This window comes from Capricornis sumatraensis, chromosome 19, assembly GCF_032405125.1.
Source record: "Capricornis sumatraensis isolate serow.1 chromosome 19, serow.2, whole genome shotgun sequence".
NCBI classification, from domain to species: domain Eukaryota; kingdom Metazoa; phylum Chordata; class Mammalia; order Artiodactyla; family Bovidae; genus Capricornis; species Capricornis sumatraensis.
The window spans coordinates 74023506-74038838 of NC_091087.1; the positions used below are offsets into that span (position 1 = coordinate 74023506).

Here is a 15333-nt window from a genome sequence, read left to right on the forward strand (position 1 = left end):
GTCTTGACTCTTCTGTCCCTGGCGTGGCAGGGCTGCAGTGTGGCACCAGGCGGGTGGCTGGGCACCCGGAGGCCTTGGTGACTCTCGTGCGCGATAATATTCTCTAGCCATAGAGTTCAGCTGCACACGCAGTGTCATTTCTTTGAGGAACAAAATCAAAGTTCATAGCTTACGTGAGCCGCGAGTCATCACACGAAAGTGGCTAGCACGTGTGCCTTCTCTGTGTTCATAGGAGCTGTGAAACTGACAAGCCTGGCCTGTGGAAACCAGCACGTCTGGGCCTGCGACTCCAGGGGTGGCGTTTACTTTCGCGTTGGCACCCAGCCGCTGAACCCCAGTCTGATGCTTCCGGCCTGGATAGCGATTGAGCCGCCTGTCCAGGTAAGCAGAGGTTGCCTGATCCCAGCTCCCCAGTTGGCCGGTGAGGTGTTGAGCTGGGGAGAGGCCACACCTGCCAGCGAGGGCCTACCAGCAAACAGGGCGGAGGCACGTATCCGGGCTCCGGGGGCTGAGTGTGCCCGGGGTCTGCACACGCTCGTCCCCTGCCGTTCCAACTCGGAGTCTGGTATTTGTGGAGTTTAGAGCTGAACAGGTTCATGATTATCTGAGCCAGGGCTGCTTTTTCTTTCTCAAAAATGTTTTGTTTCCTTTTAAAAATGAGCATTTTTTTTTTAAGCAACTAATATCCAAAGGGAAGAGAGTAAAAGTCCCATAAAGATCTTGTGATGAGAGAGCCTATTATTATTTTGTGAGTACCTTTTCTATTTTGTTGAAGAAATTATTTTTCCTTTTTAAAAATATTTTATTTGCTGCATCAGGTTTTAAGTTGTGCATCATGTGAGGTCTGTCTCTGTGGCGCATACTCTCTAGTTGTGGTGCACATACTTAGTTGCTCTGAGGCATGTGGGATCTTAGTTCCCCAACCACGGATTGAACACACGTCCCCTGCTTTGCAAGGGGGATTCTTAACCACTGGACGCCCAGGGGAGTCCCCAGAAAATAGTTTTCTTATGCATCCCATCCCTTCCCCAGCGCCTGCCATATTTTAGTTTACCATGTATCCTAAATGTTTCTCGTTTGACTGTTCTGCCACTCAACTCAAAAGCTGAAGTCTGATTTTCGTACACTCTTTAGTTACCCTTAAATAGCTAGTGGCCCTGGTGACTATGCTAAGTGTACTTCTATTAAAACTTTTGCACGGAAGGTTGTGCTTTAATGAGTTATTTACTCCAGTGCTTTCTAGTCCCCGTTTGTGACTTTGTTGGGAAAAAAAACTGAAGCCTCACGCATAGGGGCAGTGGGAGTGGCTGGCTGAACAGACACATCAACAGAGGTGAGGAGTCCAGTGCCGGGCGGGAGCCAGTGCTGCTGGCCGTCTGCATTTGGGCACCTTTAACCCCTAGGGATGCGGCAACAGAGGTCAGGGTGCACGGCTGAGGACCGCCTGTCCTGCCCAGGAGGCCTGGGACGTGTGCTGGGAGCCTCTGCAGTCAGAGGCCCATGCCGAGTTCTTCCAGGCCAGTGGCCACGGCCACAGGGAGGCTCCACACGGATCTTCCTCTCACAGGGTCATGGCAAGAGTGAGTGGAATCGTGTCTGAGTTTGAAGGTGCTGTGTGCACACCAGCCCCACGTTCCTCTGCACACAGAGCTGGCTGACAGCTGCCCTATGCAGTCCACACAGCACAGGGGAGGAGGTGTGGCCGGCCGGCCATGTGGCGCTCTGCTGATGGGTGGCGAGGGTTTCTCTGCTGTTCTCAAACTCTCCTTAGACTAGCCGGCTCCCTCTTGTTGTCTGACTCCTTTGGTAGTCATTGCCGCCTTACCAGCTTTATCTTAAAGGTTATAATTCACCCTTTGTGGTATACAACTCAGTGCTTTTTAGTATATTTGCAAAGCTCTGCAACCATCCCTGCTCTCCAATCTAGAACTTTCTCACCTGGAAAGAAAGCCCTGGCCCACCAGTAACCACTCCCCTTTCCTCTCAGAACCGTCACCCCACAGCCTGGGCTGCCACCCGTCTCCTTTGCGTTTCTATGCACTTGCCTGGCCTGGATTTTCCTATTTCATGTAAATGGGATCTTGTCATTGGTGGCGTTTTTATCTGCCATCTTTCCCTTAGTGCCATCTTTTCAGGGTTCATCCACACTATAGCACGAGTCAGTACTTCATTCCTTTAATGACTGAATAGTATTCCATTCCATTCCTTTCTACCAGGGCTTCCTGGTGGCTCAGCTGGTAAAGAAACCGCCTGCAGAGAGGGAGACCTGGGTTCAGTCCCTGGGTTGGGAAGATCCCCTGGAGAAGGGAAAGGCTACCCACTCCAGTATTCCGGCCTGGAGCATTCCATGGACTGTAGAGTTCATGTCGGACACAACTGAGCGACTTTCACTCAGGATTCCATTGTGTGGATTTGCCATGTTTTGTTTACCCATTCGTCAGCTGATGGATGTTTGAGTTGTTCCTACTTTCTGGCTGCTATGGATAATGCTGCTGTGAACATTCTTGTAGAAAATTATACGGACTTGTGTTTTCAGTTCTGTTGGGTCTGTAACTTTACGTGGAATTGTGGGGTCATATGGTGATTGTATGTTTAATTTTCTCAGGAACTGCCAGACTGTTTTCCACACTGGCTGTACCATTTTACATTCTACCAGCAATGTATGAGGGTTCTGATTTCTCTATACCCTTAATGAAAAACTTTTTTTTGGCCCAGTTTAAAAAGCCTGTCTTAGTGGGTGTAAAACAATATTTCATGGTGGTTTTCTTTAAAAAACAGGGTAAAAAGTTCATTGAAACAGGAAAAGCTAATTTTTATATTATGGCGGTTACTGAATGTTCTGATTTGTATTAAAACAGTCCTATAAGAGTGAAAAAGTTGGCTTAAAGCTCAACATTCAGAAAATGAAGATCATGGCATCTGGTCCCATTACTTCATGGGAAATAGATGGGGAAACAGTGGAAACATGTCAGACTTTATTTTTTTGGGCTCCAAAATCGCTGCAGATGGTGACTCCAGCCATGAAATTAAAAGATGCTTACTCCTTAGAAGGAAAGTTATGACCAACCTAGATACAATATTCAAAAGCAGAGATGTTACTTTACCGACTAAGGTCCGTCTAGTCAAGGCTATGGTTTTTCCAGTAGTCATGTATGGATGTGAGAGTTGGACTGTGAAGAAGGCTGAGTGCCAAAGAATTGATGCGTTTGAACTGTGGTGTTGGAGAAGACTCTCGAGAGTCCCTTGGACTGCAAGGAGATCCACCCAGTCCATTCTGAAGGAGATCAGCCCTGGGATTTCTTTGGAGGGAATGATGCTAAAGCTGAAACTCCAGTACTTGGCCACCTCATGAGAAGAGTTGACTCATTGGAAAAGACTGATGCTGGGAGGGATTGGGGGCAGGAGGAGAAGGGGACGACAGAGGATGAGATGGCTGGATGGCATCACGGACTCGATGGACGTGAGTCCGAGTGAACTCCGGGAGTTGGTGATGGACAAGGAGGCCTGATGAGCTGCGATTCATGGGGTCGCAAAGAGTCGAACGCGACTGAGCAACTGAACTGAACTGATACAGAAAGGAAAGCTGATCTGATTCAGATTGGCAGTTTTTGTTATAATTCAATTGAGTTTTTTTTTAATTTAGATGTAACTGATGTGTAGCATTGTATTAGTTTCACAGGTAGTGTATGATTTGATAGTCATGCATATATTGCAAAGTGATCGCGCAGCAAGTCTAGTGCGCCTGTCACAATGCAGTCTTCTCTTGCGCTGCCGGCTTCAGGTCCGCCCTCTCGGCGCAGTCCTCTCTTGCGCTGCGGGCTTCGGGCCTCTCGGCCTTACGGGCCTGCGGTGCAGTGTTGACCGCGGCCACTGTGCTGGCCACTGCAGTCCCATGTCCTCGCGGTTTTGATTTGTGTTTCCTGAAGGGCCATGAGCATCTTGTGTGCTTATTCATCATTTATGTATCTTATTTGGGGAACTAACATATTCAGGTACTTTGCTCATGTTTTAATTGGGTTATTTGTCTTTTTACTGCTGAGCTGTAAGGCTTTTTCATATATTCTGGATGTGTGCGTCTCACGCGTGCATACCCACTTGCTCAGTCGTGTCCCAGACCCTTATGAGAATTATGATTTACAAAGGTTTTCTCCCACTCCCGAGGTTGTTGCTTCACTTTCTTTATGGTGTCTTTTAAGGCACACAGAATTGTTTAATTTTGATGAAGGCCATCTTACCTCCATTTTCCTTCAGTTGCTCATACTTTTGGTGTCATCGAGAATGACATGAAACCATAAGCTCCTCTTCTTTCAGCATCTAGATTCTGGAAGAACCTCTAGGGAGCAAAGCTAAAATTGGGGGATGTAAGCTTTACTTGGAGTGCTATATTGACTGTGGGCTTCCGTGGTAGCTTAGTGGGTAAAGAATCTGCCTGCAACGCAGGAGATCCCGGTTCGATACCTGGGTTGGGACAATCTGCTGGAGAAGGGATAGGCTACCCACTCCACTATTCTTGGGCTTTCCTTTTGGCTCAGTTGGTAAAGAATCTGCCTGCAACGTGGGAGACCTGGGTTCGATCTCTGGGTTGGGAAAATCCCCTGGAGAAAGAAAAGGCTACCCACTGCAGTGTTCTGGCCCAGAGAATTCCGTGAACTGTATAGTCCATGGGGTCGCAAAGAGTCAGACACAACTGAGCGACTTTCACTTTAACTATAACTAACTGTTGACTGTGGGTTGATCAGAGCTTCGCCCAAGAAAATGCCAAAATAGAACAAATTCAAATGAAAGGGCCTCAAAGCTGTGCTCTGAGTAAAGTAGTGACTGCTCAGTGGGCTGTTCAACATTAACTGTTTCAGGCACTTCTGTTGAATGGACCACATTCTCTTATTCAGTAGCTTCCCGTGTGCTGCAGAGGTGCACGTTGAGCTTGTAGCTACAGAACTGGTCCCTGTGGGGAAAACCAGGCTTTACGCTTGCCCAGGCCTTTTGCTGCGCTCTTCCACACTCTGCTGAGGAACAAGGCCTGGGCCGCCTACTGACTTTAGGAGGCACAGTGGAGCGCCAGGCCCAGGCCGCGTGCCACAGGCTCGGCCGGCGGCCCCCCAGGCGGGCCTTTAGGACAAAGCCTGCCTTTAAATTGAATTTCAGATTAACCTTTGAGTTGCAGAAGTTCCTGAGAAGACTAGTCCAGTGGCAGAGTGGGGATGGTACGAGGCCTTGTGAAATGGTTTAGAAAGTCGGGATGGTTTGGTTGAATGCAGGTAATAGCATGTGGATAGTGTTTCCGTGTTTTGGTCATAATCGACCTCTTTCTGCTCTGTTTTATTTACTGCTGGGCATGAGCGTCCTGGTCTCCAGGTAGGATGTGTGTGCAGCTAGTCTGTGGAGGCCACAGAGCGGCGAGGCCACAGGGGCCTCCGGGACCAGCGGCAGTTTCCCCGTCTCTGCGTCCTGCGCTCTCCTCTGGGAGCACCTCCCTCCTGCAGTAGCTCTGGGGTGAAGTTTTAACCAAGTACTCAAAACAAATGACTCAGTTTGCAGACTTGCTAACATTTGGAAGGATTTGGAAAAAATATTTATAGTTGTGTTTAGCATCGTTTCTTTGGAGCTTGCTGCTTTGGTGGGAGCGTTTTCTGTCCGTACTAGCGGTGCCTCTAAAGCAGCACAGCTGATGGCGTGACTTCACAGCACTGTGGGCACCGTGAGCCCCCCGCCTGCGCTGCCCACTGCTGCCTTCAGAAGGGCTTCCCTGCCCTCCTGTGCTCCCTGCCTCACCTCTGGACAGTCCCTGCTCCTCCTTGACATGCCCGGTGTCCAGGCCTCCCAAGGTGGGTGGCTCCAGCCGGTCTCCGGGGTCGTTTACTTGGCGTGGATTACAGCTTTGTCTGGAAAAGAGAGAGACCAGCAAAATCAAGACTCATGTGACTGGCAAGTGGTGAAAACTTATTTTAAATTCAACTACTGTAGGTATTTTTAGCTAAATGAACAACAACTAAAAAAAACAAACATACAAGCGTGGTAACAGGTAATCCCATGAGAGTGGCACGCTCACAGGTGGTGCCGGTGGGGACTTAAGTTGATGCTACTTTACACAACCAGGTCTCAGAGAAGTTCACAGCTCCAGGCAGTAAGGCTTGCTTCAGAGAGGCATTAGTGACCGGGGATCCTGCCCGGCTGGGACCTCACGGGGAAAGCGGTCCTCACCCTCTCTACTACCAGCCAGGGCACGTGGGCATCCCTGGATGCAGCTCCACCACCACCAGCCCCTACATGGCTGGCGAAGGTCACTCAGGCGGGGACAAGATGGCAGAAGGAGGTGGCACCCACACCCCAAAGCCAAGCGCTGCAGGTCCAACCTGGTGCCTACTTCCAAGAGTCTTGTGGTATTCTGAAGACTCATGTTCCCTCTTAACATCGAATTACAAGGCCTTGGGGTAATTAAACCAGATTCCTCACTGCATCTGTGGCACCGTGGGCTAAATCCCTCCACATAGCCCAGTGAGCGACATTGCACAGGAATACCGCACAGCGTCCTGGGATGGGGAGCTGGGAGCTCCGCATGCCAAGCTTGGGACACAGTCGCATCTGACAGTCCCTGGTTTTTCAATATTTTATTTCTTTGTTTATTCATTCATCTATTTGTTTATTCGTCTGCACGGGGTCTTAACTGCCGCACATGGGATCTCTGATCTCCACTGCCGCACATGGGATCTCTGATCTCCACTGCAGCATGTAGGATCTTTCGTTGTGGCCCTCTCTTAGTTGCTGCATGTGGGATCTAGCTCCCTGACCAGGGATGGAACCCTGGCCCCTTGCATTGGGAGTACAAAGTCTTAGCCACTGGACTGCCAGAGAAGTCCCCCTGGTTTTTAATAAGAGAAAGAGAAGGGCTTCCCTTGTGGCTCAGTGGTTAAGAATCCGCCTGCCAGTGGGGCACAGCCAAAAAAAAAGACTTGTATCAAACAGTGAAAATGTTTAAATGAATGCAGAACGGTGCACTGAGCTGTGCTGGAGGGCAGTGAGGAGGGAGGCCGCCTCTAAGGGAGGGAAGTGATAAGAGACCACAGGCAGAGCGGGGATAGGCCAGGGTCCCAGCCAGGAAGGAAACCCAGGTCACTGAGGGTTGCCAGCTGTGGCTTCTGTGGTTGAAATCGGCCTTGAACTCGCAGAGCCAGGGTGCATTTCCGGTCAGCAGCAAGAAATTGGTCTGGCCAGTGTTTCTGAGCAGAGAAAGGGGCTGCTTCGTGGTGTGTTGGGTAGGGTGGTTTGTTGCTAGGGACAGTTTGTAGCTGGGCACTGTCCGAGCCTGTTGAGACATCAGTTTTTTGTTCTTCTCAGTGCTGAGTCCTGAATCTTCCCCAGCGAGGTGCTCTGCAGAGGAGGACGCAGGAGAAACATGGGGCTCCCAAGGAGCCTGGCCAGGGCCTAGGTTCCAGGGAGCTTGACTGTTGGCCTGGAGAGTCCTCAGTGGACTCCAGGGGCAGCCAGCATCCTGGGCAGCCGGTACGATGGCTCTGGGTGAGGACGTCCTGCGGAGCCGCCAGACTCTTTGGCCCGGTCCCCTGGATCTGGAATGCACATCTGTGAGATCACTGCACTGGGAGGAGGCGGGTGGCGACCCGGACCCCGAATGTCTGGGCACAGAAGCCCGTCTGTGCTGGGGCCCAGGCTTCTCCCGGTGACGAGGCCGGCCGCCCCCGTGTGCCCCTGCCAGCTCTGTGGCTGACCCGCCAGGGCTCACCCAGGCAGCGTGGTGTGTGTGTACAAACTGTGGGATGCCACCCCAGCTGTCTGTACGCAGGTGCCTGGGACAGGCACGTGGGAGGGTGTGTCGGGCGGCCTTTCCTCCTCCGCCACAGGGGGCAGTGCTGGGGGCGGACCGGCAAGGACAGCTCACCAGTCGGCTGGGTCTACCCAGTGGACCACAGGCGCCTCATGTCCCCTCCACGGTCCCCACTCAAGAGAACAACTGCCTCTTAGCTTCGTCTCCCTAAGTAGCTTGGTAGGAATCTGTGTCTCCATCCTTCTAGCTCTGGGGGTCTGCATTTGACTCCTGCTGGACGCAGGAGCTGCCCCTCCCCCTAGCCGTCCACCCTGCCTCCCCACCTACCTCCTCCGAGCGCTGCGGTGCTGCGATGGGGCACACACCCTTCAGAGCTGAGCTGGCAGAGAACTGCGCCCCACTGTCTTATCTGCCTGACTCCGTTTTTCTTGGGCTTGAGCATTGTCTTGTCTTTCCATCTGGTTTTCTATATGGTTTACGTATTCAGCCTTAACGTATTCAGTCTCCCCGCCAGCTGAGTCCATTTCCCCTCCATATGCCCAAACACATCGGTTCCATCCCCTTCTTGGAGTTTTCTCCCTAGACACGCTGGCCAGCTGCAGTCTGGCCTGCTGCTCTGTCCTCCTGGGGTCACCCTTTGTCTTACTGGTGTGTGGGATCTCTTCTCTCCTGGATCCTGTGTCTTCCTCTGCCTGTCGCTGCTGTGGTGGAGTTTCTCCTCTGGTCAGTTCCTGAGAAGGGTTTGTGGAGGTAACTTTTGGAGACATTGCATGTCTGAAAGTCTTTGCTCACGTTTGTCCTTGACCTTGTCTTGAGTTGAGCAATCTAGGTTGGAAATCATTTTCCTTTAGAACCTGTAGGTTTTCTTCCATCATCTGCTGGCGTCCAGTATTCCTGTCGAGATGTCTGAAGCCATTCTGATACTTGATCCTTGTTATCTGACCTGCGTTTTCTCCCAGGAAGTTTGTAAGATCTTCTTGTTCCCTGTGTCCTGGGAGCTGAGAGTGGTATGTGCCTGGGGGAGTCTGTTTTAGTCTTTGTGCCAGGAAGCCTTCCAGCCTGGCGCTCGTGGCCTTTGTTCTGGGGTATGTCCTGTGCTCGTGCTGGCTGGTGCTGGCATCTCCTCCAGGCCTCTGCCCGACACCCCCCAGCCCCATTCCCCCACCCCGCAGATGCTCTTCCTGGGCCTCTTGCTGTTGTGCCTTTTCTCTCCTGTTTTCTTTCTCTTACACTTCTGTCCCATTTTCTTCATCCTGCAGTCCCTCTACGGGGTGCTGTCTGAGCCTGTTGAGACATCAGTTTCTTGTTCTTCTCGGCGCTGAGTCCCAAGCCTTGCCCCGTGAGCCTCTCCACAGGGGAGGACACAGGAGGAACATCAGCTGCCCGAGGAGCCTGGCGAGGGCCTCTGGCTCAGGCTCCAGGGAACTCGCCTGTTGGCCTGGGGAGTCTGCGGCGGACTCCAGGCATTATGTCTGTTAAAATACGTATTTATATAATATACGTATGTAAATGTTAAAATATGTTTGTATATACTTTTTTCCTCCACACTCTGTGTGACTTGTGGGATCTTAGTTCCCCAACGAGGGGTTAAACCAGGCCCTTGGCAGTGAAAGCACTGACTCTTAACCCCTGGGCCACCGGAAAATTCCCTCAGTGATTATATTTTAATTTCTGGACACTCCCGTTGCTGTTTCACAGTTGTTGAGTCTTCTCTTGCCCTCAAGGATGTTTTTTCCTTTCTTTGATTTTTTTGATTCTGCTGGGTCTTTGTTGCGGAGAAGGCAATAGCACCCCACTCCAGCACTCTTGCCTGGAAAATCCCATGGATGGAGGAGCCTGGTAGGCTGCAGTCCATGGGGTCGCTAAGAGTCGGGCACGACTGAGCAACTTCACTTTTGCTTTTCACTTTCATGCATTGGAGAAGGAAATGGCAACCCACTCCAGTGTTCTTGCCTGGAGAATCCCAGGGACGGGGGAGCCTAGTAGGCTGCCGTCTGTGGGGTCGCACAGAGTCAGACACGACTGAAGCGACTCAGCAGCAGCGGCAGCAGCAGGTCTTTGTTGGGTCTTTCCAGGTGGCGCCACTGGTAAAGAACCCGCCTGCCAATGCAGATAAGAGATAAGATCCCTTGGAGCAGGACATGGCAGCCCACTCCAGTATTCTTGCCTGGAGAACCCCATGGACAGAGGAGCCTGGCGGGCTACAGTCTGTGGGGACTCAGAGTCAGACAGGACTGAAGTGACTGAGCACAGCACAGACCTTTATTGCTGTCCTAGGGCTTTCTCTCGTTGGGGTGAGTGGGGGCTACCCTGTAGTCGTGGCGCACAGGCTTCTGATTTCGGGGGCTTCTCTTGTTGCAGAGTACGGAGCCCTCGAGTGTGGGCTCCGTACTCGCGGCTCCCGGGCTTAGTGGTTCCACAGCACGTGGGATCTTCCAAGACCAGGAATCGAACTCATGTCCCCTGCATTGACAGGTGGACTCTGATCCACTGTGCCACTAGGGAGGCCCTCCAGGCTGTTTTGAAGTTTCCTCCCGGGCTGAGACCCCATGTCCCCAAGGTGCTGCTTCCTGTCTCTCCTGTCGCCTCTCTGCACAGAGCTTTCCTTAGACAATGGTGGTCTTGTGCACTGGGTGGGTGGGGGGTGAGCGTGCGTGAGGCTTGCTGATGGTGGTCTCTCCGTGGTGGTCAGGCCGTGTGGTTTGCTGGGGGGAGAGGGGCTTCGCTCGGCTCCTGAGCCCCGTCCTGCTCGTCCGCTGCCTCCCAGCCCCGCGCGCGGTGTGGCCAGGCTCTGCTCACGTCATCACCCCTGGGCTCCCCACATCCTGTGAGAGGGGAGGACGGGGGATCACTGCCCGGGAGGCGGTGGGCGTCACAGCTCTTCGGCAGCTGGCACCCCCGCCCCGTACTAAGCACCAAGGCGTCGCATGCCTCTTCCCCCACTGGCCGAGTCGGGGCCCCTCCGAGGACGCGCCCCTCCTGCACCCCTTCTTTGACTCTCCTGAGCACCCTGGGTGGGGTCGAGGTGTCAGGGGCCCCTGTCACCCACGCGGTCGTCTGATGCCCGCGGTGGTGCTGCCTGCGAGGGCGGGGATAAGACCTCCGCAAATGGAGGCCCACGCCGTTGGCCAGCACAGCTCCATTCTGAGGAAAAACACTTTCTGACAACTGCCTTTAGGCCCCACCCCACCCCGCCGTGGCTGCATTTGAACACCTGCTGTTTTGAGCTTCCATCTCCTCAGACCCCGTCCTCCCTGGGGGGGGCGGGGGTTGGCCCTGCCCTCTGTCCTCTCACTGGGGGGCTGTGACTCCCGGCCAGACCCCCCGGCCTTCCAGCCGTCCCCTCACCACCTCTCAACTCGTCGACCCAGAGGCTGAAACAAACGCCTAGGGGCCCTGTCCCAGCCGACAGGTGTGTGCGAGTGCCCCCCAGGGGGCTCTCCCGGCCTTCTCCCGGCGAGCAGGCCCCCAGCACTGGGCACTCAGCTCCGCTGCTGACTGTGAGAAGCCCTCGGAGCACCTGGGCCAGCGCCCCGGGGTCAAGTCTCCACGGACTCCGAGCACAGCAGCGCTGGCACCCTCGCTGACCCGGCACGCGGCCTGCAGTCCGCTCCCCAGCATGGCCGCCCCCACCAGCCCGACTCAAGAGGCACAGAAAGTGACCTCTGCCCAGGAAACCTGTTTCTGAGTGTTTTCCTTGGCACATCCCCCAGCAGCTGGCAGCTGCTGTGTCTTACTGGATTCCGAGGTCGTGCCGGGACAGGAGTCACCCATCACCCTCTGGCTTTGCCGTCAGCAGCAAGAGGAAGAAAGAAGCCGGAAACTTTGCTCCAGTCCAGAGCCCGCGTCTGGTGGCCTCGCCCAACTGGGTCAGCAGTTCCAGCAGCACGGCTCACCCTCCAGAGAAAATCCTGGACTTCAGCCAGATGCTTTTAACACTGACAGCAGAGTGGCTCCCACACAACTGCCCTGGGGGCGAAGGCAGTGTGCCGAGCGGGGTCTGCGGGCCTCGGGTGGAAGACACCCCCAGGCTGCCCCGCAGGCCCCAGGGCAGCCGGAACCACCATGCCCCAGCCCCGGAGCACGAGCACCTAACAGGGGAGCCCCGCGGGCCATCTGCCCTCTGCCAGCTGAGGATGCAGAGCCCAGGAGGGGAGGGCGGGTCTGCCCCAGGCAGCACGCTGAGAGCCCACTGGCCCTGTAGGTAGATACGGGCTGTTCACCCCAGTGTCCACTGTTCAGGCTCCTGTGAAATGAGGAGTAGACGAGAGGCGGCACGGGATCCGCTCCAGGGAAGCGACGGAAGAACTGAAGTGACCAGACAGAACTCAGGAAGCGCGGCAGCCTGGGGCCACGTGCCCAGGGGCTGAATGTGCCAGAGGCTTGGCGGCCTGGGGCTTCCCGCCGCTGCCTTGCGGTGCTCAATCCAGACCCCGCATCCTCCAGGAAAGGCAGGGTTTACCACATCTCCCAGATGTTAGGTGGGCTCGAGGTTCATTCGGACTGAGATTGGGGGAGCATGCAGGGGAGGGAAGGCATGACTGGCCGCCGTGCGGGGTCGGGTTTCTCTTCAGAAGCGTCTTTCTCAGTGGGGTCTGCGTGCCCAGCAAGCTCCCCGGTTCACTTCGGTGTCCCCGAAATGTTCCTTGGTGTGAACTTTATCCAGGTCACACGAAGCCCCTACTGGAGTGATTTGTCTAGGTAAGCACTTACTCTGGCTGCAGAATTTTTGACTTTTTTCTTTACGCTTGGATTTATTCACATTCCTGGGCTTCCCAGGTGGCGCTAGTGGTAAAGAACCCACCTGCCAGTGCAGGAGATGTAAGAGACACAGGGTCGCTCCCTGGGTCAGGAAGACCCCCCGAAGGCGGGCATGGCCACCCGCTCCAGTATTCTTGCCTGGAGAATCCCATGGACGGAGGAGCTGGTGCTACAGTCCATGGGGTGGCGAAGAGTCGGATACGACTGAAGCGGCGAAGCACACATGCACACTCACATTCTGGCTGAGGGAAGCGTGTGTATGCACACGTGTGTATTCATTCCTTGGGATAAAGGCCCAGTCTGCCAGAAGTTTGGAGCCCTCTGGTCTGAGCCCTGGACACCTCATTTCTAGCCTCAGTTCTGGCCATGGGCAGGACCCTCACTTCTCAGCCTGAGTTTTTGTCCATTTTCTCACCCAGTACGTGAGGGAGTTGGGCTTAACTGGTCTCCTAGGGCCCTTCCAGCCCCAAACTGGTTTTGGCGAGCCCTTGGCTCAGACCAGCCAGAGTGTTCTAGAGAGGCGGTGCTGACTCACCCTCCTCCCGGGGGTTCCGAGCCTTCTGTGCCCCAGACGCCAGTTACGTGGGGGATTCTTGAGCAGAGGCTCTGTGCCACCAGCCGTATGTGGAGCTCTGAGGGCTGTGAAAATGAAAAAGCATGATGGGTTCTGAGTCCACCCAGCCTTGAGGGGAGTGAGCATGGGATGGGCCTGGACGGGTCCCCTTGCGTTGGTGGAGGGGGCAGCGGCTCCTTCATGTGGCCTGTTTGCTGGGCACCAGAGCCACAGGGCCTGGCCAGCCATGGGGCGGGAAGGTGCTGCTGCTCGAGGAGGGCACAGGGGCAGGGGTGACCTGCAGATGGCAGGGGCCTCAGCCTGTGGTGCTAGCCAGTCACACAGCCGCGTGGGCTGGAGGCCGGCTCGGAGGCCCCTGAGGCCGTCAGGCTGCACCACCAGGCCCCGAGCTGGCAGTCTCGTGAAACGGGGTATAAAGCCAGCACCGATGAAGAAGGCAGAGCGAAGGGTGGGGGACCTGTGGGTGAGCCCTCTCTCTGCCTCCAGTGCCACCAGCGGAGAGCCAGGCAACCAGGGCCGTCGGCGCCCTCTGCGTTGTCTTTAGTCACCAGAATCATTTCTCCTGTGAGGGCGTGGTCTGTTTTTGTTTTTAAACTCTCATTGGAGTGTAGCTGATTTATTACAGCGTTGTGTTAGCTTCAGGTGTACAGCAAAGTGAATCAGTTACACATATATGCACTTTTGTGTTTTTTTTAGATTCTTTTCCCAAATAGGCCATTACAGAGCATCGAGCCGAGTTCTTGTGCTCAACAGCAGGAAATTCTTATTAGTTACCTATTTTATATATAGTAGTGTGTGTGGGTCAATCCCAGTTTCCCATATATCCCTCCCTACCTACGCCCTTGGCAACTGTAAATTTGTTTCCTGCATCTGTGGCCGTACTTCTGTTTTGTAACTAAGTTCATCTGGACCCCCTTTTTTAGCTCCCACACATCAGCAGTACCATAGGAAATTTGTCTTTCTCTGTCTGACTCCCTTCACTCACTCTAGGTCCATTCACATTGCTACAAAAGGCATTATTTTGTTCTTTTTTATGGCTGAGTAATATCCCATTGTGTACATGGAGCGCATTTTCTTGATCCATTCGTTCGTCGGTGGACATCTGGGTTGCGTCTGTCCTGCCTGTCGGAAACAGCGCCGCAATGAACTTTGGCGTGCACGCATCCTTTTGAATTATGGGTTTCTCCAGGTATATGCCTAGGAGTGGGATTGCTGGGTCATATTGTAGCTCCAATTCTAGTGTTTTTTTAAGGAACCTCCACACTGTTCTCCACGGTGCCTACACCAATTTACATTCCCACTAACAGTGTAGGAGGGTTCCTTTCTCTCCACACTCTTCCAGCATTTATTGTTTGTAGGTTTTTTGATGATGGCCATTCTGACAAGTATGACATGGTACCTTACAGTAGTTTTGGTTTGCATTTCTCTCATAATTAGTGGTGTTGGGTATCTTTTCACTTGCTTTTTGGCTGTCTGTATATCTTCAGAATGTGTGGTCTTACAGCTACCTTAGCAGCTATCGTCCAAATTCTTGGGACATCTACTAAATGAGAAGCTCGGAGTCACGTTGACAAGTACTGTATGTAACTGGATGCCAGGGAACACAGAACCCGTCACGCTTCTAGTACATGTTATCGAGGCTCAGAAGTACTTTCTCTGCACTTGGGAATTACTGTGGATCCCCTCAGCTGAGAGCAGTCACCCCGGGCCCCAAGCCGGGGCCCAAGGCGGCAGGGCCTTTGGAGTCCTGGTTTGGGAACAGTCTTTCGCTGAGAACTTCACACCTTAACCTCAGACACCCCTTAACATTGTGTCTAGTCAGGATCTCAGTGTATAAAATAAATTCTAGGAAAGAGTAATGGCTTGTCCTGTAACACTGATGACTCGGAGCAAATCAAATGTGTTACTTGTTGGTAATGATTAGTGATGAGTGTTTATCTTTTGAGAACATGGGACAGCAGCTTGAGGTGTTGATGGGCCTGAGCAGCCCCTTTGATTTGTAAACATCAGAGCATGTTGGTGGCTGTAATCTGGGTGCTTCCAGAAAGCGGGTGTGGCCCCTCCCCACCACCCGCCCTGCAGCTGCTCTTTAAACGGGACTTAAAACTAAGGAGCAGGCGCACACCCACACACACTCACATGCACAAACACACACACAGTCTGTCTCAGTCTTTGGAAGCACACCGAGATACATGTTTTTTTGTTGTTGTTTTTTGTG

At 53.4% G+C, this 15333-nt stretch overlaps 1 protein-coding gene across 1 annotated transcript in view; it reads left to right on the forward strand.

The window, feature by feature from the left end:
• TECPR2 (tectonin beta-propeller repeat containing 2) overlaps positions 1 to 15333 on the forward strand; it is an 84295-nt gene that overhangs the window by 61457 nt on the left and 7505 nt on the right. Inside the window, exon 16 of the mRNA XM_068991315.1 lies at positions 233 to 381. Within this exon, the coding sequence (XP_068847416.1) occupies positions 233 to 381 (149 nt within the window). The remainder of the gene's footprint in view (positions 1 to 232; positions 382 to 15333) is intronic.